The sequence below is a fragment of the Marmota monax genome, unplaced genomic scaffold (genome assembly GCF_021218885.2).
Source record: "Marmota monax isolate L192 unplaced genomic scaffold, Marmota_monax_Labrador192_F-V1.1 WCK01_AAM20220418_F8-fsc00020, whole genome shotgun sequence".
Classification (NCBI taxonomy): Eukaryota; Metazoa; Chordata; class Mammalia; order Rodentia; family Sciuridae; genus Marmota; species Marmota monax.
Window position 1 is genome coordinate 22,994,205 of NW_026692912.1, and position 24,630 is coordinate 23,018,834.

At 55.6% G+C, this 24,630-nt stretch overlaps 1 protein-coding gene and 1 long non-coding RNA gene across 3 annotated transcripts; one reads left to right on the forward strand and one right to left on the reverse strand.

The window, feature by feature from the left end:
* The first annotated feature begins 3,369 nt into the window (after positions 1 to 3,369).
* LOC124097300 (uncharacterized) lies at positions 3,370 to 10,226 on the forward strand. The gene is made up of 3 exons (XR_009227471.1): positions 3,370 to 3,782; positions 5,953 to 6,022; positions 8,809 to 10,226. It is a non-coding gene; the product is annotated as an uncharacterized LOC124097300 (long non-coding RNA).
* Positions 10,227 to 12,032: 1,806 nt separating this feature from the next.
* On the reverse strand, positions 12,033 to 22,766 carry Fam78a (family with sequence similarity 78 member A). Of its 2 annotated transcripts, none has more exons than XM_046451741.2 (2): positions 21,902 to 22,766; positions 12,033 to 13,049 (listed from the first exon to the last, which is right to left on the reverse strand). In XM_046451741.2, exons 1-2 carry the CDS (start codon positions 22,222 to 22,224, stop codon positions 12,521 to 12,523), a joined length of 852 nt encoding a protein of 283 aa, XP_046307697.1. In that variant the 5' UTR covers positions 22,225 to 22,766; the 3' UTR covers positions 12,033 to 12,520. The 2 variants fall into 2 exon arrangements, with proteins under 2 accessions (XP_046307697.1, XP_058437833.1); XM_058581850.1 differs by lacking the exon at positions 21,902 to 22,766 and adding an exon at positions 17,391 to 17,745.
* Positions 22,767 to 24,630: the final 1,864 nt, after the last annotated feature.

A 24,630-nucleotide genomic window follows, 5' to 3' on the forward strand; every position in this document is an offset into this window, starting at 1 on the left:
ACCCAATCCAACAGTTTATTGGTTAATGTCTTGGGTACTCCTGGGTTTGAGTCACCTCCTAGCTGTGTGACTTTGGGTAAGTCACTTAAGCTCTCTGAGCCCATTTCATCATCTATAAAAGAGGGGATGACAATACAGTCACCTAGATTTGCTGAGGTATAAATAAGGAAGTGTGTATACTGACAGACCAGAGTGCGGGGTTTCCCACTCCTGGCCCACTTCTGTCACTGCACATCGTGATTCCTAGACTCGTTAGCAGGTGACCATAATCACAGAGCTAGGGGAAATCTGTTGCAGGAGTTGGGAGTCACTTGCTTTGGTAGCTGTTTATGCTCCAAAACAGGCGAGGTGGTGCCCAGCCTTCCCAAGAGCTTGGCAGTTTGTGAAGAGCCTCCCTGGCAGACATGCACGATGGGTCAGCTGGAGGAAAGCACCATGGCTAACTGGGGGCGTCAGTATTTTCTCTTCACATGCTCAGCCATACCAGAAAAACCCTTCCCAGAAGTGGCCTCCTCAGGGCCTCGCAATGGCAGGGCCCCCCAATCTCCAAGGACTCTGGAGCAGCCAGACCACCTGCACCCTTCCAGGCTTTGGCAGGTCCACAGGAGGGTGGGGGCTGTAGAGTGGAGGTGCAAACCAGGCAGGCCCTGTTCTTCCCAGTCTTGGCCATTTCCAGCGGTCAGTCTCGAGTGGCCTCTGGCATCTCTAAGATCCTTACCACATAGCTTTCCCCAATGGAGCGACATCCGGGAGGGTGAGACTGTGAGGGTGAGTCCTTGTCAGCAATCCAGGTGGAAGTGGGGTCCCTCAAAATGCACAGGACCTGCATGGGAACTGCCAGCGTAAAGAAATTAAAACTGCTTGACAGCCTCAGTGGGGCTTCAGTGTGCAAACGGCCTGTGGTGCCCCTTGCAGGTGATGTCAGGACACACCTGGGCTTCCCCACAGTGTTTTTCCTTCCGATGGCTCATCTCACTTCCACAGAATAAGTATGATGTACCTGAGTGACTGGAATGGGGACTCTGAAAGAAAAAGGGCCACAGCCCTGTTCAGTGGGTCATTCAAAAATAGAGTGTGAGAGCCACTTGCCCAAGTAGGTTGTCATTTTCACCTAAAATTCGGTTTCCAATGAAATTCTTTAATTATTTTTTTTTTGAGAGAGGATTTTAATACTTATTTTTTTAGTTTTTGGCGGACACAACATCTTTGTTTGTATGTGGTGCTGAGGATCGAACCAGGACCGCACGCATGCCAGGGGAGCGCGCTACCGCTTGAGCCACATCCCCAGCCCCTACAATGAAACTCTTAATCAGAGATGTTTATTTTGTCTTACTGCTAAAATTTTACCAAGAACAAATGGAACATTCAAAGTACACTTGACTTAGCTGCAGGAAACAGTGCCTTTGGGGATCTGTGCTGTGGTGATCCATTACTATTTGTAGGTTTATTAATGCTGCAAATAAGACTCCTGGTTTCTTCCTGGTGCTAAGACCAAATTTGAGTGGTAGGAGAGAGCTGAACTCGAGAAGAAGACAAAACCTGGTCTACTCATACTTAAAGCAAAACCCTTCTCATGCATAGGCTCAGAGCTACTGCACTGTGGACCTGGTACCCAGCCTCAGGACAGCATTCTTTAGATGAGTCTCTGGATCTGAAAATGAAAGTCCCTCTGCTGTGTAGAATTCCTTAGATTTCCTTCACAAGTTGGGAAAATGGCCCACTGAGCTGGGAAATGAAACCAAAAGCTGGTTCTAAGAAAATACACTAAATTAATAAACTTAAGCCAGACTGATAAGGGAAAAAAGAGAGAAGACACAAATTTCCAATGTCAGGAATAAGAAAGGCAAGATACTACAGACTTCCCATATATGAAAAGGACCATCCAAATACTGTGAACGTCTTATGCCAAAACTCCAACAACTTGGATGATACAAACGCATTCCTTGAAGAATACTAACAAAATTCACTCAAGAAGAAATAGAAATCCGAATAGCCCTGTACCTATTAAAGAAATTGAATATATCATCAAAAACCTTTCCATGAGGAAAATTCCAGGTCCAGATGACTTCCTTGATGAATTCTAACAAATGTCGGAGGAAGAATTATACACAAACTCTTCTAGAAAATTGAAGAGAAGGGAATACTTCCTAATTCATTCTGAGACTAACATTACTTTGATACTTAACCCAGTAAAGACATGAAAGAAACTACAAACAAATGCTTGTCAGAATATTGCAAAAAATCTCAACAAAACATTTGTAATCAAATCAAATAATATATAAAAAGATAACTTTAATGACCAGTAGGGTATATTCAACACTTGAAAATCAATTGATGTAATTAATATGATCATTTCAATAGATACAGAGAAAGCATTTAGTAAAATCCAGTGTTTATTCCTGATAATTCTACAAACTAGAAAGTGGAAACTTCCTTCCTGTACCTGATCTAGGACATCTTAGAAAAACCTGCTGTTAACATCAGACTTAATGGTAAAGATGTAATGTTTTACCCTCAGGCAAATGTCTACCCTCACCACTTCTTTACAATATGGGACAGAAGGTCTAGCCAATGCACTAAGGCAAGAAAAAGAAAGAAAAGACATCCAAATGAGGAAGAAGTACAGTCAGCTTTCCTCACAGATAACATGATCTTCTACCTGTGGAATCCTCAGAAAAGCTACTCAGAGTAGTAAATAACTTTAGCAAGGTTTTAGAATATAAGCCCAATATACAAAATTCAATTATCTTTACACACACTAGCAGTGAATTTTCAGAAATTAGAATTCAAAAATCAATAGAACATTGGGGCCGGGGATATAGCTCAGTTGGTAGAGTGCCTGCCTCACATACACGAGGCCCTGCATTCGATCCCCAACACCAAAAAAAAAAAAAAAATCAATAGAACAATAATAACAAAAATTTAGGTATAAATCTCACCTAATGGAAGAATATATACTTGTGAATCAGAAGACTGAATATTGATGTCAGTTCTTAAAATCAACCTATACATTCAATACAATCCAAATACGTTGTTTTTGTTTTTGTTTTTTTGTTTTTTGTTTTTTTTTGAGGCTGATTCTAAAATTCAGATGGAAATGCAAAGGACCTATAATAGTCCAAACAATTTCAAAAAAGAAAAACAAAATGGAAAAACTTATACTACTTGACTCCAAGGCTTAGTAAAGCTGTAGTACTCAAGGCCAGCAGTATTGGTATCATGATAATCAAATAGATCATTTGTACAGAGTAGGAAGTCTAGAGATAGATTCACACGTGTGCCTTGACTTGCTTTTCAACAGAGGTGAAAAGAAAATGCACTTGGAAATGATAGGGGTTCATTTATTTTTTTTCTTTTGTATGGAGGGTTGAACCTGGAAGCACTTCACTAAGTTACTGAGGCTGGCTTTGAACTTGTGATCCTCCTACCTCAGCCTCTGGAGCACTGGGATTACAGGCCTGCGCCACTGCACTAGAGAAGAGATGAAAAATGCTTGGCATCATTAGTCATTAGGGGAATGCACATGACAGTGTAATAAGATACCACCACAGTGTGTTAGAAGGCAGGAAGTTAAAGAGACTAACCACAGGGGTGGGGAGAGGTTGACCTGAGCTACAGTTAGACAGGAGGAGGAAACTCGGGTGTGCTTTGCACACAAGGGTGACTACAGGTAACAATCATGTATTATATATGTCAAAGAACCATGAGAGGACTCTGAACGTCTTTCCCATGAAGAAATGATGAGAAGACAGATAGGTCCACCTGATGTAAACATTGCTCAGGTATGTGTTATGGTTAGAATATGCGGTGTTCCTCCAAAGGCTCCTGTCAACGCAGGAATGTTGGGGTGGAAGAGTGGACTGTGAGAGCTGGAGCCCAATTGTGCATCCGAGTTTCAATGGACTGACTGGGCGGGGACGGGACAGGGCAGGTGGGACATGCTGGAGGAGGTGAGTCACTGGGCTGTGCCCTGGAGGGGTGCATCTTCCCCGCAGCCTCTTCCTCTGTCTCTCTGCCTCCCGGCCGCCTTGAGCTGAGCAGCTGGCCTGTGCGGGCCCTCCCCCAGGAGGTGCTGCCTCACCTGGGCCCAGAGTTGGCCGCCTATGGACTGAGGCCTCTGAAACATGAGCCCCAGGTAAACTTCTCCTCCTTAAGTTGTTCTTGTTGGGTATTTTGGTCACAGTGGCACAAAAGCTCACTAAAACAGGGTTGAAACATTACATGGCACTCCATAAATATGTATAATATTTATATTTTTTTAGTATCTTTTAAAAAATAAATTTAACCTAAGTAACTCAGCAAGACCCTGTCTCTAAATAAAATACAAAAAAGGGGGGCTGGAGATGTGGCTCAAGTGGTAGTGCGTTGGTACCAAAATAAATAAATAAATTGATTAATTAACTAAATTTAGCCAGACAGAGTGGCATACACCTGAAATCCCACAACTTGAGTGGCTGAGGCAGGAGGATTGAAAGTTTGAGGCCAACCTCGATAACTCAGCAAGGCTGTTAGCAACTTAGCAAAACCTTGTCTCAAAATGAAAAACAGAAAGGGCTGGGGATGTGGCTCAGTGGTTAAGCACCTTGGTTTAATCCCTGGTGCTACTAGACTAGTATTATCAGTAATACTACTACCACTAAATAATAATAATAATAATAATAACAACTTAACTAAGTTTAAAAAGACATCATGTCATGCAAGGATATGGAGCAGCTGAACTCCCCCTGTGCAGCTGCTGGAATGTAACATAACACTTGGGAAATATTTGGCCCTTTCTTTAAAGCTTAAACACACACCTGTGTGACCAATCATTCCACTCCTAGGCATTTACCCAGGAGAACTGAAAGCATATGTCTCTCCCAAGACTTGTAAACAAATGTTTATAGCAACTTTATCTGTGATAGCCCCAGCTGCAAACAGCGCAGATGCCCATCAGCAGGCAAGCAGATAACCAGATTGTGGTGTCTTCATATAATGGTATGAAAAGGGATGAAAATTCACGGAATCAACAGGGTGAATCTCAAGGCAGTGATGGGAAGGAAAGAAACCCGACAGAAAAGAGCCCTCGCACGTGACTCCATTTACATAAAAATCTAGAAAAGGCCATCTCATCCTGGCAGCAGGGGGCAGGTCAGAGGTCGCCAGGGAAGGCAGGGAAAGGCCAGGGAGTGGTAGTGACAAAGCAGGTGCTTTTAGGGCTGCTAGACACGTTCAGTACGTTGCCGTGATGGTGGCCACAGGTGTGCGTGTGCCAGAAAGTGTCGGGCCATTGGCTTTGCACACTGTGTGTCACTCAGATCCAAATAAAGCCTCCCCTTCTTGCTCCTGTGGAAGAGAGAGATCCTAATCAGATTGGTGAGGTTCCAGGTGATGAGGCCAGGTGTGCCCACTCAGGTGGACATGGGGGTGTGTGGCCGCCCTTCCTTCCACCTCTCCTGCAGGCAGCCAGTGACCCCCTGTGGCAGGGGTCAGCCTGGGCGGGGTGGGGTGGGGTGAAGCTGGTCCCCACAGGTGTTCTCTGTAGGGCCCACTTTCTGGGTTCTCTAGCCTGGGCTTCTGGCCAGTGTGGAGGTGGTACCTTCCCCAGGGCTCTCCCTCTCCCCCAGCCCTCCCCGGGAGGGAGGAGGATGCTAGGAGACTACGGATGGTCCTGGGCTCCCTAGCACTGAGCCACCGTCCACTCTGCCAATCTCACGGCCACCCCACACCTGCAGTTCCAGTGGGGCCACCAGTCCGTACTGGGGAGTTGGCACTGTCCTCTGTCACCGCCCAGGGAGTGGAGTGTGTCAGCAGGTGGCACCGCGGTGGTGCTGTGTCAGGAGGACACTGTGGAAGCCTCGTGGCCGCAGCGCAGGAGGCCCTCTGCCTCGCACCTTTATTTTATTTTTTTTTTAATTTTTTTTTTTTAAGAGAGAGAGAGAGAGAATTTTTTTTTTAATATTTATTTTTCAGTTCTCGGCAGACACAACATCTTTGTTTGTATGTGGTGCTGAGGATCGAACCCGGGCCGCACGCATGGCAGGTGAGCGCGCTACCACTTGAGCCACATCCCCAGCCCCAGCCCCTTTATTTTACTTGTGTATTTTATGTGGTGCTGAGGCTCGAACCCAGGGCCTCGAATGTGCTAGGCGAGTGCTCCACTGCTGAGCCCCAGCCCCGCCCCTGCTTAATAGATTTATTAATGAAGTGTACGCTTATAGCTAAGATGGTAATTTTTGTGTGTATCTTATCACAAAAACAATGATACAGAATGGTAGATAATGCCAGAAGCCCATACAGGGGTAGGGCAGTGACGTGGCAGCTCTGGGCGGGGTCCTTCATCAAAGGAGCTAACAGCACCTAGCTCAGACCCCACACAACCCCACAAGGTCACCACCTCTTTCTACCTCCAAGGTCACCGGGGATGCTCAGGGGGTGTGACTAACCTGTTGGGGCCGCCCGCCGGGGCAGATACTGGGCCCAGGTCCTGCTCGCGGAGCTCTGAGGATGTCCAACAATGGCGACAGAGGTGGATGTTAACTGAGCCCTAAGCACTTGGCAAGACTCAGAGATGGGCTGCTGCTGACTACCGAAGCAGCTGGGCCCAAAAGAGCACGACACTTGATCCCATCCATGTGAAGTGCCCGACACAGGGAGTTGGTGGCAATGGGAAGTGGACTAAGGGTCACCTGGGGCTGGGCAACCGAAAGGGGCATGGCTAAAAGGTTCAGCATTTCTTTTTCTGAGATGATACAAAAATCCCCAAATTGACTGGTGATCACTGTACTATGGTCTGTATTCCCCCCCACCCCCCAAATTCATGTGTTGAACCTGATCACCAGTGTGAGGGTGTGGAGGTGGGACCTGTGGGAGACACCTGGGATCAGTGTCCTTACAGAAGAGGCTGCAGGGGCCCACACTCTCAACCTTTCCCCCACTGAGGAACCTGGAAGTGCCCTCCTGAGACATAGTTGGCCACACCCTGATCAGAGCTCTGAGGAATCAGTTTCTGTGGCTTCTGAGCAGCCAGTCTGTGGTGTTTTGTTACAGCATCTGAATGGACTGACTCACTGCATAGATCTGTGCATACACTAACAACCGTAGAACCGCACTGCACAGGTGGGAAGGGAATTGTATCCCAATAAATTTGTGAATAAAAATATCTTTAATACATTCATCTCACCATCTGACGGACACGCAGTACACAGCTGTTGAGGATGCTAAGAATCCTAAATAACCAAGCCTGGCCCTGGTCACCTGGATGTGGCATATGAGTTTAGCCACATTTAGCTAGTGGCGTCTCTCGGTTAATCCTGGGTTTCCAGGATGACTGCTCTGGGGTGGAGTGGGGCGGGGTCCCCTATGCATGTCTGACACTAAGACTGTGACATCCTTTCCCACCTTGCCAGGGAAGGGCCAGTGTGGGGTTGTGTGTCTCTGGCCTGAGGTCTAGGAAGCTCAGGCATGCGAGGTCAGGCCGACTCGCCAGCCAAGAATAGCGCACGGCTTCTCCCTGCATCCTGCTCACTATAAACACCCAGTGCACCACCTCTCATCTGTCTGATTACAAATGTCTGCGATAAAATATGACCCTGGGCCTGGGCCAGTGGGGGAGATAGTCCCATCTCTGCATTCCCAGCCATGCTGTCTGGGGAGACAAGTGGGCAGAACCAGACTGGCCTTTGCCAGGTGCGAGGTCACCCTTTATATTTGCCTTTCTGGACATGGGCACAAAGACAGAATCCATTTGCTCAGATGCCTTTTCTTGCATTTGAAACTTTCTATTTCTGCTGGGCACAGAGGAGCACACCTGTCATCTCAGCTACTCTTGGGAGGCTGAGGCAGGAGGATCACAAGTTTGAGGCCAGCCTGGGAAGCTTGGTGATACCCTTTCTCAAAATAAAAAGGGATAGGGGTGTAGCTTAGTGGTGGAGCACCCCTGGGTTCAATCCCCAGTATAAAAAAAAAAGTCCCATTGCCAGCAGGGCTGCTGAGGCCCGGTACTTGGCAGTCACACTGGGGGTGGGGGGTGGGGTCTGCTCCACTCTGAGCAAGGGGACTGTCCCACTGAGTCTGCAGAACTGGGCTGCCAGAAACCTGTGGTGCAGGAGTGCAGAGAGCCAGTAGAAGTCCAGGTATTCGAGCTGCCCAGCTCTGCAACTTCAAGCTGAGTGACCTTTAGTAGGCCCCTAGGTCCTTTCTGGAGAAAAGGGGAGATGGCAGATGGTGGCAGGGTAGGGCATTGGCAGCAGCCAAGTACCTGCCAGGGAGGTGTGGGTCTTCGTGGTGTGACCTTGGGATGGACAACTTTGGGATAGCGTGTGCCCAGTGGCTGGTTGCTAGCTGAAATACTTGCTTTAATTGGACGTCCAGTCTCCAGCCATCTGGGGAGCAGCTCCTGGGGAGGTGCCCGGGTGGAGCGGGGATGACCAAGAGAGAAACAAAAGCAGAGGCTGTGGAACATGCCGGGCTGTTGGAGGGGTCCGAGAGCCACCCCAGCCTCTGGGACCCCGTGGGGCTCCTCTGTACCCCGTGACCTAGCCTATGATGAGTCTTCGTCCCCTTTGAGGAGTGGCTCTCAAGGTGCGTGGGGCCACAGAGCATTGGTCCCCATAGTCATCTCTGGCAGGTGGCCTTGCCCAGCCCAGACAGCTGCTCCCCAGGCAAGGACCTGGGGGTGGGGACCTGTGACAGCTGGGCCAGGCCTGGAGTCTGTGCCTCTCAGCCGCCCAGCCTGAGCTTCTAAATTTAACCGGCTATCGGCTTGAGTGGCTGGAACCTGCCACTGCACCTCAAATGCCACTCGGAATCCACTCTTCTCCCCACCAGCCTCCTAGCACGGTCTGCTTCCTGAAGGTGGAGCCATGCCGCGTGCCCACGCGAAGATCCGTATTCCTGGGTGCCTGCTCCGTCCTGGCGTGACCCGGGCCCACTTTCTCTGCCCTTGGTTCCCTGGTTCCCCCCCACCCCCGTCTCTCCCTCTCTCTCTGTCTCTCACACACACACACACAGCCTCTGTGGGCAGCACTCAGGGACCAGCTCCACAACCAAAAGCCAAACCACGACAGTGACGGCCCCACCCAGAAGCTGTCGGCGTGGAGGGCGGCCATGAGGCCTGTTATGCAATTTCCTGCGTTGGTTTCTCAGACGCAGAGGCAGGATGCAGAGCGCTGTGCGGAACCCAGAGAAGAAACCAGATCCCAGTGCCCACTGTGGCTGCTCGGGCACCCTTACCCCTCAGTTCTGCAGGAAGGCCGCCCACCACCGCGGCCTAGCTAGACGGCCCGGCTGGAAGGGCCACAGAGGACAGGCCGCACAGAGACTTCCGGGAAGAAGTGGGTGGGGAGAAAGGCATTTCCTGCCCCAAGGACCCGGGATGGAGGGAGCTACAGCTTGGGGCCTTCTTAATAGTAGTAACTGGTGTGAGTCACCACTCAGGCCCTGTAGGCAGGAGCGAGAGGCTGGCTCTGGGCCAGGGTTCGAATCCTGGCTCTGCCTCTTCACAGGCACATGCCTGAGGTGGCTCCTTGATTCTGCTCTGTATCTCTTCATCTGTGAAATGTGGGTAACACCTCCCAGTGGGACTATGTGAGGACACTGTAGGACGCGGTGAGTTCCCTCCTGGCACGTTATGCCATGTCGGCCAGGAGGCAGCCACTCTGAGGATCCCTTCCTGTATGAGGTCTGAGTGTCTGCCAAAGCTGCACACAGGTGGCCTTGACCCCTTGGTCCACCTGGAGTAAGCCCAGACCCAGCTAACAGCCCCCTCAGAGAAGCAGGCTTCAGCTGGAGGGGAGGACTTCCCCTGGGTACAGCCCACCTGCCCCCCCCGGCAGGTTTGGAGGCCTACAGGGTGGGCTGAGGAGAACCCAGTCTGAACTCTGATCACCCCAGACAACAGGTTCTGCTGTTTGTCCCAAAGCCAAGCTGCTCTCAAGTCCCAGCTTGACTGCCAGCTTGCCACCCTCCTCCATGCAGGGCACTGACCACCTCCTCCACCTAGATGCTGGCCAGGGGCACTTCTGGGTGCAGAGATCCCCCAGCTGTGGACAGGAGCAGCTGTGCTGAGGGACTGGCTGGCCTCCCCACCTGCAGGTCCTCAGCACCAGAACCCCAGCCTCACACCGTCCTCCCCTACCAGTGGCCCCGTGGCCACCACACCAAGCCATCATCCCCGAAATGAATCACCACCCCAGAAACACCCAGATCCTAGCCAGGCCTACTTTAAAATTAACTTTATTTCTCTTTATAATTGTGTTTTTTTTTTTTTATTTTAAATTAAAAAAAAAAAAGGCTCATTTTACATTGTCCTCGAGTCCTGTGCCTCCTGGTCAGGACCCAGGATCACTTTCACAGTATGCTCCACGACCAGAGACGGCTCTTATTGCTGGAAGGAGTGTGTGTCCAGGAGTGGGGGGACGTCAAAGACTCGAGGCCCCGCAGGAAGCCTGGGACTGGGTGCACGTCACGCTGAGCATCCTCAGCTGGACCTGTACCCTCTCGGGGTCTTGCCAGCCCCAACTTCAGTCAGGCAGGAGGGTGGAGAAGAAGGGGCTTGGGATGACGGCCAGGGGCCCTGGTGGGCAGGGCAGGCCATGCATGGGGAGGGAGTGGCCCCTGTCTCAAATGCTTGTTCACACTCAAGAAATGCAGGCCTAGGAGCCCCAGTGCTCCAGAGCAGCTGAGGATCTCCCTCACAGCCCCACTCCAAGAAGGACCCTTGGTGATGACCAGGCCAGCTGAGAACCCCGCTTCCTGGCACCTTGCCCTGGCCCGTCTCCTCTTTAGTGCAAGAAAGACCTGAGTGTAGAGAACGGCCTCCAGCCAGAAGGCCCAGCAGGCAGAGCTGGGACCCCACCATTCCCCACTCAAGGCCACAGCCTCTCTGGTGGCTGGGCCTCTGTACACACAAAGGGAACCTGCAGTTCCAGGAGAGGGCCCAGCCCTGGACAGCGGCTCCCTGAACACCACGCTGCATGCCTGCGTCCCCTCACATTGTCACTGAGACTCTTGCCAGTGGCTCATCTGCAGCAGAGGTGGTTTTCCCCTGTCTGACGGTTTCCTGTGCTTGGTCACTGTGGGTGTGAATGCAGGGCCAGAGATGCAGCTGGAGGTTGGCAAGCTTGAGGGGGCCTGGCTCGGGCAAGGGTCCCTGGGAGTGCCCAGGGGCAGCAGACAACGGTTAAGACCTGTCCTCCGGTTCCAGAGAGCAGACCCAAGACTGGACACCTGATGGCCATCCTCAGGCCACTGTTCTGCCAGCCCAGCCCCTGCAGTGGCCTGATGAACCCTCCCTGCCCTGGGTCTAGGTTTCTTTCTCGGAGGACAGGAGAAGCACTCAGCTGACCCCAGACCTCCCAGAGGCACAGTGCCTAGGTGTGGCTCAGGTGCCCCCCACAGCCTGCCTGCGCCACCCCTGGGGCTTGGAGCCTGTCCGCAGCCTCCCCCAGAGAGCCGGGGGTGCGTCCCCTGAGATTAGCCAGAAGGCTGGCACTGGCTCCTTTGCAGTGGCTGAGGACAGCCAGCCAAGGGCGTGGGCGCCACCAGATTCAAGTCTTGAGGTCAGTGAAAGGAGGGACAAGGTGCCTTTCTTACCTTTGAGACTCAAATGAGGACTGTCGTGTGGTGCTGGGACCAGTGTGGAGGGACAGGAAAAGCTGCACGCTGCAGGGGACAAGCTGGGATGGGTGGGGACGGAGAGGGTGAAAATCCCCTGGGTCACTTACTGCTCCCGGGCCTCCCCTCCTCTGGAGCCACCCCAGGCAAGTTAAGGCTGTGAGGAGAGAGAGGCCACTGCGGACGCGCCCCAGCTCACAGCCCCCGGCAGGCACCAGGAGGGCGTCTGCCCAGGGTGGAGAGAACAGCCCTCGGCAGAATCTGTGGGTCTGCTTGAGCAGAAGGACAAGCAACTGGTTTCAGGCTTAAGTTTCCACACTGTCCCCCTTCTGAGACAACTGGGTGGCTCTGTGGCTCTCTCCCTGGACCCGATGCCCGCCCTCCGCCTCTGGCAGAGAGGTACAGTCCAGTAGGAGAGAGACCCCATGTTGTTTCTGTTTCCTTTTTTTTTTTTTTCCTTTAAATTCGGCTTAAGGCAAAAGTTTGGCAAAGCAAGTCTACATAAGGCCGCGTGGCAGAGGACCAGGGAGGAGGGGAGCCGCCCCACACACCGAGGCCTGGGCTTCCCCCATACTCAGTGCCTCCTCCTCCTGCCCCTGAACCCCAGAAAGAGGAGTTAAAAAAAAAGCAGTGTTTCAGGGATCGGCTGCAAGTGAACGGCAGGTCAAGAGGAAAGGAGACCCCAGGGGACACTGAAGGGTGCCCCTGAAGGTGCTCCTGGGGTCTGTCCGTCCGCTGGTCTCCCCCCCTCCCCACAGGAAGCAGGTGGCGAGAGCCGGGAGGCGGGCGGGGGGCATCAGCACAGTGAGATCCGCCCGCTGGAGAAGGTAGAGTGGTTGTATTTGCTGAATGACCAACAGTGCGTTGGGTTCTGTCTGAGCAGAATCATCGTCTGTGAGTATAACCTAGCCAGGCGTCCTGGCTGTTACCGGTGCTTGGGTGGAATCACCACCAGCGGCTGCCCATACTTGGGCCGCCACATTAGGACCTGAGCGTCATTGGCATTGGGCTTGACCAGGGCGCTGGGCGGGATGGGCTCGTTCTTGCTCAGGATTTTGGGCTGGTCCTGGGCAATGGGCTCCCGCAGCCTGGCGCGCTGGCCCAGAGGCCGGTTGGGGTTCACCTCAATGCTCAGCTGCATGCGCCAGTGCAGCGTCTGCAGGATGATCATGTCGTTGGTGGAGGTGTTGGTGGCCACCAGCCACGTGGTGAAGCTCTGGTCCCGGTAGATGTTGGTCAGTTTGGCCACGTTGCTCTCGCTGACCGGCACGGCCCACGTGACGCTGGGGTAAAAGTTGTCGTTCATGCTGATGATGAACTTGGAATCTCTCTTGGTGGGGCCCACGATGGTGCAGGTCTCCGTGGTGTTGCCATACCAGGGGTAGTTCACCCCGTCCGAGTCGCTGATGGCTTCGATCTTGCCTTCCTGAAGGTCGGGGAGCTCCCAGCTGGACCTAGGACAAAGAAGGCCAGGTCACTCACTCGGTCACTCAGCAAGGTTTGTCTTTGTCGTCGTAGTGGACCAGGCCCTGAGAATAGGATGGACACAGCACACCAGTGTCCTTTGACCCTGGGGCTTGCTGTCTAGGTGAGGGTCAGGTAGGAAACAGACATCCGATGCCAGGTGGGTGACCCCAGGCAGGGCCACGTCCTGTGCTCCAGCACCATCTAAATCAGACTCCTCAGGGACCGACCCTCTGTCTTAGGTCCCACTCTGCGGTAGACCAGGCCTGATCCCAGCTGGGATTTAGAGAGGCTCCGGTTGCCCCTCCGTGACTAGGGTCTGCTGGTAGTTGGCAGTGATGACACAGACGTGCTCTGGCTGAATGCAGTGACCACAGAGCGGGGTCTCCACAGATACCAGAGAGACAGTGGCATGCAGCACGGCCCCGTGTCCTTGGTCAGGGTGGAGGCTGCAGACTCCCAGAGGACACAGCATGTCAGGAGGGAAAGCAGGTCGGCAGCCCCTCCCACCTGCACCTGTGCCCCTCCCCAGAAGTGTCCTCCAGCTGTAGGGGCTGACAGGAGCCCATGGGCCAGCCAATCTAGAAATGATGCCTGACCCCTCTTGTGGCCAGTGTCTGACCCCTGGCAGATTGAGTCCTCTTCTGGGCTTCAGTGTCCTTCCCAAGAAAGGGGGTGACTCCAGCCTTTCCCTTGCCAATCAGCCCCCCTGGAGCCCTTCAGCTCTACCCTCCTCCCCTCTCACCCAGGCCAGAGCCGGCGCTGGGGGAAGTCCTGGGGCTGCAGTGCCCCTTCCTCCCCACCAGCAACCCTTCTTCCTCTCCAGCTTGCCTCGAAGGGGCAGCGGAGACTGTTGGGCCCCTTTTCTGGAGCAATAGAACAAGAGGAAACCTGACAGGGCCCCTCCCAAAAGGCTGCCCTCCCTCCTGGCCTCAGAGCCAGCCCTCAGTGCTGCGTGCTGACCTGTGACGCCCTGCTGCATCCACGGGCTGGGGAGCTGAGAGGACCGTCTGGGCAGATGCCCCTGGCCAGCATGTGGTCAGCCTGACTTGCTTTTCTCTGCAGGGGCCCCTAAACGTAGTCTGGAACCCCGTGGGCTGTCAGTCTCAGCCCCCTTGGTGGCATGGGACCCTGGGCAAGTCCTGAAAGCCGTGCAGTGGGGCAGGCAAGGCAACTTTTTCCCAGGAAATTTGGCTAAGTAGTGGGGCCCAGGCCCCGGGTCTGACCAGACCCATCCTGAAAAGTGGTTTTAGTTTTGGTTTTCTCGTTAGTTTTTTGACATGCTGGGCTGGGCTGGAACCCAGGACTCCTGCATGCCAGGCAAGGGCTCCACCACTGAGCCACACCTCCGTCTAAAGTGCAGGCAGCACACAGGCAAAGGCACTTAGTTCTGGCCCAGCCCTAGGTCACTTCCAAAGCGTCAATGGCCAATCTCTCTGGCCCCAGCCCCCTAAAGCCCAAGGCCTGGGTCAGTCACAGACAGGTGACAGCACCATGAGCCAGCAGGCAGCAATCTCATACAGCACATTACTCAGACCCAGGACACTGCCACGTCTTCATCGCAGGGCCTGGGGGCGGGGAGTGTGGTCCAGGAGGCAGCCCCAGGGACAGGGAGCAACTCAGCCAGCCACCAGCCCCGTGACCGCATGGCAGACCCCCTTCCGTCAGCAGCCTGTGCCTAACAATGCACTCCTGGAAGTGCCTGTGCAGTCAGTGGTGTCAATGGAAACTTCTGGAGACTGTGGAGGAGGCGCCAGCAGTGGCAGGTGTGCCTCCAGGACCAAGAGACCTGCCAGCCCTGATGACCAGACGCCTCTTCTGACCCTCATTTATGCTTTCAGATTATGTGCCTTCAAGTGTGAGTTCCACACGGAGGGGCTGCACCCCAGGGGCCCGGGCCCACCCTACTCCACAGGCCCCTTCTCCTTTGCCTTCAGGGACCCTGACCCCTCCTGGTCTCCCAGCCTCCTGCGAGCTTTTAAAAACACAAATCTGGTTACACTGCCCCGACCCTGTTAAGCCAGCCAGGACTCCCGGGGCCCGGGGCCCTAACCCCGTGTGGCTGAAGCCCAGAGTGCGTGCGCACACCGCTCCCCGGGCTCGCGAGCCAGGGCCCGAGTCTCAGTGCCTCCAGTGGTCCTGCCCCTCCCATCCCGAAGCCTTCGACCAGGAGTAGTGTCCTCCGCCTCCTGTCCCAGTTAGTAGGTACTCGCCGCTCAGCTCTGGGGCCAGCATCCCAGAGATGCTGCCCCGACCCTCCCCATGGGCCAGGTGGCCTCGGTCAGCGCTCAGTGCCATCAGATCCCCATCCTGCTGCTTCCTGGCACACGCATGAGGGTGATTAAATAATTATGCCATCATTTGTGGGCAATCTCTTCCCCAGATGGACCACAAGGGCAGAGAGGGCAGGGAGCAGGTCTTCCCGTCACCACACAGCCAGGAAGCATCCCAGAGCCTGGCCCAGAGTCAGGGAGGACAAACGCTGGTGGCCTGACCGAGGACTGTCAGTGACAGTCTCTCCTTGGGTCCTGAGCCCCACAGGGGTCTCCATGAGGAGTGTCAGGCACCCCGAGTTCCTCAGAGCCTCTGCTCCCCTGAAGAGCTGCAGGTGGGATCACCACTAGCAGGATGGGCTGTCACCACAGTAATGTGGTGACAGCGGGTGCCATTCACACAGATGTGCCAGATGCCACATGTACTCTGGGGATAGACTTAATGAAGTTAGAGGCCCAGTTCAAGGTCACACTCCTGGGAAGGGTCCAGCTAGCACTCACAGCACGAGCCTGGGCTTACCCACACTCAGGCTCCAAGCAGCACACCTGCCCAGTGCGAGTCGGAACGAGGCAGAAAGGCTGCCACAGGAGGCTGGCGATGGGGGAGGCTGCTCCCGAGGGAGCCTCGACTGGCAGTGGTGGAGGGTCACCTGTGGGTTGACCTCAGCTCAGGGCCTCAGGTGGAGCCACCAGCCAGTAGCCAGCCCAGACCCTCCAAGGCCTTGAGGACAGGGGTGACTTTGCCACCTCTGTGACCTCTACCAGGCCGACAGGTGCACCCCTTTCCGGACTTCTGAAGAACAGTACAGATGAGGGTTCCAGGCCGTCCTCACAGTGTGCATCAACAGGAAGTGGGTGGTGAGCGGGGCCTGGGCTTTCTCCCCAGCTGGCTCAGGGCCCTCCAAGCCCCCAAGGGCCCTGCCTCCTCCCTTTGTTCAGGGTCCCCAGTCCTGACTACTCCACAGCCAGAAGACCAGAGGACCCTCTGTGCCAGGCCTGAAAGTTCACCAATCGCTGGGTTTCTCCCTTCACTTTGGTCTCATCTACGCGTCTCCTGCATGCTTATTCATTTAACTCTTCCCCTTAAAATTAATCACTTTTTAAAAAGTGCAACTACATTCAGTCTCTCCTAGGAAGCGCCTCTGAAAGGACAGGTTGCACATGCAGAGATACGGAACTAGACCTGCTTTCTAACGCGCATCACACATGTTGCTGGGCCCACAGCTCTCCTGCCCAGCCCTGGTTCCAATCATCCACCCAGGCCTGATTGGAATTTAGGGATTATCTCACCTGGTCCCCAAATGTGCAGTTTATAATTTGGTAAAATTTGCAAAGTATTCATTCTGGAAAAGTTGTACAACTTTACAGAAACTGAGGCCAGGAGCCAGTCCCCTAGTACACTGGACAAGGATCCAGGTGCCCCACCTGTGGTGGCCCCGGGGGCTCCGACCTCCCAGGCCCCCAGAGCTTGCTCACAGCCAGGGGAGGGCGCTAGAGGCTTCCCCCCACTCAGGCCCTTTGCTGAAGCTCCCCAACAACAAACCCCACTCCTTCTGGGGCAGCCACCCTCTTCCTGCCCACCCCACCCCTCCTAACCCAGGCCACAGCCCTGGACCCGACTGGGACAGGAAGACCCACAGTGCTTGTTTAATTTTAGCTTTCGGTTATAAATATGTACTTTTTTTTTTAAAGCAAGCCCTAAAGAAGTGTATAAATAAAATGAAAACCAAAAGCCATCTCTTCCTTGCCCTCCTGCCCCAGCGAGGCCACTCACCACACTCCGTCCCTAGGCCTTTCTCTGAATGTCCCATGTCTAGTGTTTTCTTTATAACATATTGTCTTACAACTCCCCTTCAAACGCAGTGGTATAACATCACGTTCCGCCCGGTAGGGACACCTCCAAGTCCACCCAGCGGCCCCTCACACTTCCCTCTGTAGACAGACCATGCTCCCTGCGGAAGGACACTGGGGTTGTTGGGGGGTTTTGCTACTGTCAACAGTGCTGAGTTTGCATCCCTGCACATCCATCTTTCTGTCCCCACCCCTACATGCACGCACCTGCTGACTCCTTAGCGTGTACTTTCTGGATGCCCCCGTGAGCCAGGCCCGGTTGGGGCACAGGGGTCTGTGAGCCAGGCTCCGGCAGGACGCCCCAGCTGAAGGGTATGAGATCTGAATAGCCAGCCCTCCCGGCAGAACCGCCTGGACGGTACTCCCACTAACCAAAGCACACTGAGCTTTTTCATTTTCGCCCGATCTGACCAGTAACAAAGGACCTCAGTATTTTGTCATCTCCCTGATGACCCTGGCTGTCTTGCACGCTCCTGGAGCAGCCAGCTTTTGTTTCCAGGACTCGGAAGGTGGACAAGGGCTGGAGCCATTGCTTGGCCAGGGCTGGTCCAGGGGGAGTTCTCTCTGGGCCAGGCCATCCCCCACCACTTCCTCCCACCCCAAAGCCTCCACACAGGGACTTCCCTCTCCCACCCACCCCGCCCTTGCCTCCGCCAGGGCCCAGCAGATGGGGGGAGGCCGCCTTCCGGTCACAGAGAGGAAGCCTCGTCCTCAATTGTTCTGTGCAGAGCCTGAAGCACAGGCCCCGGGCTTCAGGAAGAGGCCACGTGGTCAGCAGGGACATTCCTCCGGGCCCCCTAGATCTGTGTCCTGAAGCCTCCTCTGGCAGGCCCTGGCAGGTCTCGGGCGGAGGCTGCAGCCTCATCCTAAAACGAGGCCCTCCTGAGGTCCTGGGGAGCACCCTCTGAAGGGGAGCCCATGGCAGCTGAGCTCCCCCCACTCAGCATCCCTCCTCCCTGCCCGCCCTTCCCCACCAGCCCCTGGAACCCCATGACAGCAGGTGCCAGCACACGTGTGGGCCAGAAAGACCCAGGAGCCTCAAGGGCCCGGCTCTCCTGCCACAGAGGGTGTGGGAAGCCCAGGACAAGGGATGGGCGGCAGACTCAGTGCAGCAGCCTTTAGCCCGCTCTCTGCCAGGTGGTGCAGAATGATAACCCGTTACTAGTAATCCTGATTCACAGTGACAGACCGCTAGCCGTCATGGAGGAGGAGCTTCTGCACCCGGGGCGCCCTGAGCACCTGCGGCCTGTCTTCTCCCTAAGTCCTCCTGCGAGGGAGGAGCTGGCGTTCCCATTTCACAGATGGAAACTGAGGCTCTAAAAGGTTAAGAGACTGACCTAGGGCCTGGGGCCAGACCCACCTGCTGCCAAACATGGGTACAGGGCACTGTCAACCCAAAGGGACCCTCCGTTTGAACTGCTCTCCTCTCCTCACACCCAAGGCTGCCCGATGGCAGAATCCTGAGCCGTATGGCTCCTAGCCTTGGCCTTGGATGTGGGCCAGGCTCCCTGGGGGCTCCAGAGAAGGGCGAGCTAGGGACAAGGCGAGTGTCTCCCACACAGGCGAGAAACTGTGACTTGTCACTTAGAAGGCTCTACGCCAGCTGACAGGTGGCAGTTGAGGAATTGCGGAGGACGGCTGTGGAGGCAGGTGTCTCCAACAGTCTGGAGGGGGGCTGGCTTTTAAAGCAATGTGGGTTGGACCCAAAACCATATAGAATCTCTCGAGCTGGCACGGGGAAGCGCCATTTCCCAGCTCTCCGTGAAAGTCGGGGCGTTGCTGAGGTGGCAGCTTTGGTATTTATTATTCCATTTCAAACACTTCTAACCCAGAATCTCATTCTAAAAAGTTCACCTCCTGGCTTAGAGATTAATTTCCAGCAGGGATAACGTTGGGGGCATTATGGATTTCGGCTAAGTATTTGGAATTAATATTTTGAGCACAAACCCATTTGTGAAGAACAGAAGCCCTGATGGAGGCTTGGCCACCTGGCAGGCAGTCCCCTGCCCAGGCCACTGAAGCCCAGGGCCTAGGTTTCACTGTAGTGATTCCAAGTGTCTGGGTTGGATCCAGTGGTTCTCAACTAGGGTGATTTGGCACCCCTCCCAGGAGACACTGGGCCATGTTTGGGGACCTTTGTGCTTGTCACATCAGGTGACGCTGCTTGGTTTCTCCCTCTGCTCAAGTCCCCCAACCCCTGGCATGAAGCTGCACCCCACTCTGGCTCAGGCAAGGAGCAGGGACCATGCTGGGCTGGTAGCAGCTTCTGGTCTACCTCACTGACTCCACGCTCCACTCTCCCATGCTGCACCTGAGGCTTAAGACTCAAAAACAGTAGTTATCGTAGGAAGTCTCAGATGGGGAAAATGGGAAGGCTCTTCTAAGTCCCAGGTAAATGCTTCTATTTACTTTCAGGAGGCTTCCAAGAGCCCCTCAACTTCTCAGGGCACGGGGTGAGCACAGAGCACAGCAGGGCCCAGGAACTGGGGGCCTGGCAGTTCCAGCTCTCCTTCCATTCTGTCGACTAGTGATAAAAAGCTGGGCAGCCTCCTACGCTGTCGCCTGCCCCCGTCCTCCCCTTGAATCCTCACAGCAGCCTCCGGGAAGCTCTCTCCTTATCCCCATGTGCAGAGAACAGGAAGGACTTCCACGGCTGCCCCCCAGCCACCACCCGGGGACCTTCTGCAGCCCAGTGCTGCCCCTCCCAGGGAGCCGCATGCCCTCCCCTTCCCCAGGGCTGGTCCTACCCGACACCAGGGCACCCAGGGAGAATGCAAGGAGACAGACGCCCCAGAGCAACAAAACCGTAAGGGCAATGGAGAGACGGAAAATGGCTTTAGCCACTTAAACCATCCCTGACCTGAGCTATTTTTAAATTTTTAAAGTTAGGGTGTAGTCCCTGTGTAAAAGAGGAAGACCTGGTAGTAGCTGACATCTGTCCCAACTCTAGTTTCAGCCAAAATCCTCAGCTTTACAAATACTGTCACTCACTCCCGTCCAGTAGAATCACAATCACAGCAATGCCAAAAGACAGCTGCCTACACTGAGTGTCCACTCAGCTTGGCTGAGCGCTGACTGCTTGACAAAGGTCGTCTTGAGTAGTTCTCCAAATAATCCGTGGGAAGGGGCTATGTTTAGCCCCAGTTTGCAGAAAAGCAAAACCAAGGCTCAGAGTGACTAAGGAACTCGCCTAGGGTCACATCCCAGAGTCTGGCCTCCCGCCCAGGTCTGTTTGACCGCAGAGTCCGAGATGCACGAGGTTGTCTAACCAGGAACCAAGGACTGGCACAGTAATGGTGAGGTCGCCCAGCTCCCTGACTCTCAGCCTGGCTGAACAGAAATCAGGCAAGAAATTAGGCTTAGCCAGAAACCCCCGAGGGAAACCTTTGTTTGTCGACAACTGTCCCGGATGCTTTGCAAAGCCAGGCTGAAGCCTTCTTAGGAAAGGTCCTCCCTGAGTAACCAAGAGTCACGTTTTCCTTCCTGGAATGGAAGCCAGCCCCCCACCTAAACCGCATTAATAGCCTCTCTTATGATAGGAAGAACTAGTGAACGGAGACCAGGTTTCTGGAGGGATGCCCACAAGTGTCTCCATGGGCCCTGCGTACCCCACAGTCTTTGGGAAATCACAGTTACAGCCCTTTTTTAAGTTTACCACAATCATCCTGCTTCCCTTAGAACCTAGAGTCGCTAAGTGGACAGGGCACACAATTTGTGCCCAACCGTCTGCAGCCCTCCTAGCCCAGCACGATCGTCCATCAGTGATGGGCTCCAACACTGGGGGAAACTCGCCTCTTCCTCACCTGCAGAGCTGGGAAGTAACGCTCCCTGGGGTGGGTGCTGAGAGAGGGCTATGGGGCTGTGTCCAGGGACAGTCATGGGCATCAAATTGGCAGCCTGCCCCTTGGGGCTCACCTAGGTCCCACAAAGGTCCTCATGCTCAGAAACAACTTTTGCACAGCCCTGTTCCAGGGTGACCAAGTCAAGTCATTTCCCCTAAGAGCATCTCCAGCGGCCCTTTCTACCCTGGGATGGCTATTTCTGGGTCAAGGAACATGCCAGAACAAGGACCACACAAACATTTCAGAGACCAGGCTGCAGGAAAGAGGCTAGTGGGCTCCTTAGCCGTTTCTAGTTAGTTCTCCATTGAAGGGACAGCAGATGCTGACACTGCTAATGCCTGGGAGGCTGAGAGCTTCAACCAGGTTTCTAAAGCTAAGGACCCTCTCAACATAAGGCCCCTTGCAATGTCAAAATGTTCCCAAGCACCCCTGAGGGCCTCATGTGTATCTGAAAGCACAAGTTCAGGCCCAACCAGAGGGCTCGAGAGTCCAGCACAAGGGGCAGAGCAGTGGCCTCTCTGATGACCCCTGACGGCCCTGACACTCTTCAGGCAGATGGAACACTTGTTTGCTAAAAGAGGCCTAGGGAGGAATGTGGCTCTACTTTCTTGGCATCTTGGAGGGAAGGACAGGAACCCAGGGGGCAATGGCCAGTAGGTCCTAGAGCCATGATTCCTAGTCTGGATCAACAAGTAAACCCTCCAGGGAGTCACCTGGCCCAAGACCATGCAGAAGCCACTTCCACGGCTGCCTAAAGCTTCCCTCTGGCCAGGGGAGGCCCCCTCCTTGGGGATCTCTAACCCACTCCTCCCGTCCCCAGGCCTCCAAGCTGACCCCCACCAGCAGCCCCCAAGCTGGGTCTTGAACAGTACTCACATGCCCTGCTCTCCGTACTGGTTGTAGAACTCCATGTGGCTGCATGCCTGAATCCAGCCAACAATCCAGGTCTCTTTCTTGGGGATGGGCGGCATGACCACCTGGGCCGAGGCCCGGAAGTGGGGCGTCCGGTAGCGGAGCACCACACTGGAGGACTCATCGATGCTGGTGGGGATGGGGTCGATAGAGGCTTTCACATCAATCACGGTGATCCCTTCCCGGAAGACTCTGGCTTTGCCTCTGATGCTCTGAATACAGCCCATGGCACACAGGACCACTCTAATCTCCAGGGAAGGCCAGCAGTCCCAGAGAAAACAGGGCATTGAAAGGATGGAGGCTGCGGGACCCAGTGCAGAGGGGAGGTGCAATCCAATCTCAAACCTCAAAACTGATATCCATAGGATAGAAAACTCACTGGGTCCAGGGGATTTGCATATCACTACCTTGGGCCTGTTTATAAATAAGGATTTTGCTGCATCTCAAGAGCCCTGGGCTCTCTCTTCTTCTCCTAGCAGTGGACAAAAATCACCGATATTCTTTGGGTTAAAAAAAGAAAAAGTTTGGAGTTTAGTGGATAGGCATGTTGTTCTGACTTCCAGCCCTTCCGGGCCTCACACGCGGGGACGGCAGCTCGGAGACTCTCCCTGAAGTCTTCGGAGGAAGCAGGCGAGCGCTGGCAGACACATAAATAAGGAAGGCTCGGTCCCCGCGCGGTCGCGCCACCCTCGTTGCAGAAGACTGACTTCCTGCCCTTCTGCCTTCCGCACGCGCTCGCCCGGGCACACGCGCCCTCCCGGTGGGGCCCAGTCAATTGAAGAGCGGTTTCTGTTCACTCGGCCGAGGTCTCGGCGCCCCGGAGCTGGGCGCCCACCCGCGGCTCCCGGGAGGCGCGCTCCGGGCTCTGCGCTCGCCGGGTCCCCGTCGGCGCCCGCTGGCGGGCGCGCCGCGTGCTCCTCGCCGCTGTCGCTGTAGCCGGGGGCAGCGGTGCGGGGCCCCGGGACTGCGCTCCGGCCGCCGCCGCCTGGTTCGCCGCGGCCACGGAGGACCTGCCGGGAGGTGGAAGGAATAGAGCGTCAAAGTTGAGCCGAACTTTGCTGCGGGGGGCGCGCGTGGGCGGCGACGCGTGTGCGCCGGGCGCCGGCTGCGGAGCTGACAGAGCGGCTCTGGGCGGTCTCCCCGGAGGCGGCGGCCCCCCCGCCAGCCCGTCAGTGGCGGCCGCACCACCGCGCGCTCCAGCGAATAATCGCCGCCCGTGACATCTCCGCTGACACCCTCGCGGCCCGGGGTGAGGTGGGGGGCGACCCGCTGCCACTGCAGCGGGCCTCCAGGACTTGCCCGGCGCCTCTTCTCCACCCGGGTCCCTCCAGTCCCCTGGGGACGCAGTCCTAGTCCCCAGACCGGTCTGATCGGGAGCGCGCTCCTTCTCGGGCGGGGGTCGCGGGACCCCAGGAGGCGCAGTGCCCCCGCCCCGCCGCGTTGGGCACCCCTGTCCCCACTCCCCTACCGCTAGCGGCCCCGGAACCCCGCGCGTCGGGCGCGCTCGCCACTGCCGGGGAACTTTGGCGCGCACGCCCCCACCCGGGCAGCGCCTCCGACTCACCTGCCCCTGGGGCCGCTCCGCGCGCCCGGGTCGCCGCCCTCCAGGCGCCCCGACCCCGCCGCCGGCACGTTCTCGGGGCGCCCCCTCCCCCTCCCCCGGGCAATGTCCCTCGGTTCTCTCTACTTGGGTCTGAGCCGGCGTCGGCGCCCCGGGCCCCAGGGCCCTCCTGTCTCGGGGCTGCTGGGGGTGGCCGGGGGCGGAGGGCTGAGGCTCGGGGCTCTCTCGCCCCCACCCCACGCGCCGCCCTTATTTTATGATCATTGTGAGCGTGCTGTCGCCGCTCAGCCCCGCCGCCGCGCCGCAGCCGCCTGGCGCGCCCCGCGCTGCCTCGCGCTGCTGCAGCATCGGAAAGGCAACCAGGTCAAACTTTGCAGAAACTCGGCCCCTGCGCCGGCCTGGCCCCCGCGTCCGCCCGCAGCCGCCGGCCCGAGCGCAGCCGGCACACAGGGACCGCCGCCCGCTCGCCAGCCCCGCGGGGATGCAGGTCCGCAGGCGGCGGCGGGCGGGCGGGAGCCGCCTCCTCCTCCTCCCCGCCCGCCCGGCTCTCCACCCGCGCTCCCGCACACAGCGCGCCCTCCTCCTGGTAATCCCTCTCTCCCAGTCTTCCCCCCTTCTCCCGCTTTGCAGCTGCTGGGGGAGCTGAGTCTCTCCTTGCGAAAACGACATTTCCTTTTTGTCTATCCTCGGGAATTCTGGGTAGTGTAGTTCCACGTCTGTCTTGGGTCCAGGGGGCTGCTCCCCGTGCCCTTTGACCTCTACAGACCAGAGACTTTCCCAGACTCAGGGCAATTGGAAAAGGGCTAAATGGCCTTGGAGATCCAGGCCGCGGGGGGTTAGTGGCTGCGTGGAAACTGCGAGACTCTGTGAGGCTCCAGGGCTAGAAGGTTAGGATTGAGGGGGGGCAAAAGTTGCTTCCAATTCTTCCCTCCAGTGCTGGACCCCTAGCATCCTGAAAGGTGGGGCCCCAGCTGGGTGAGAAGTACTACACAAGACTCATCAATCCACCAAACCACCAGCCACCTTGGGTAAGGAGGCCTGTAAGATGTGTACTTCACATAGGAGTAGAGATTAGGAACCTGCCCAAGGCCTCACTATCCCCACTCAGATGGGCCCCAGGGATCTGAGTGCA

What these genes read in the sequence shown, in the direction of transcription:
- Fam78a (XM_046451741.2), bottom strand. Translation starts at nt 22,224, where the DNA reads ATGCCCTGTTTTCTCTGGGACTGCTGGCCTTCCCTGGAGATTAGAGTG. An exon ending in CAGTACGGAGAGCAGGGCAT is followed by an intron (nt 13,050 to 21,901) that starts GTGAGTACTGTT and finishes TCTTTGTCCTAG; the next exon opens with GTCCAGCTGGGAGCTCCCCG.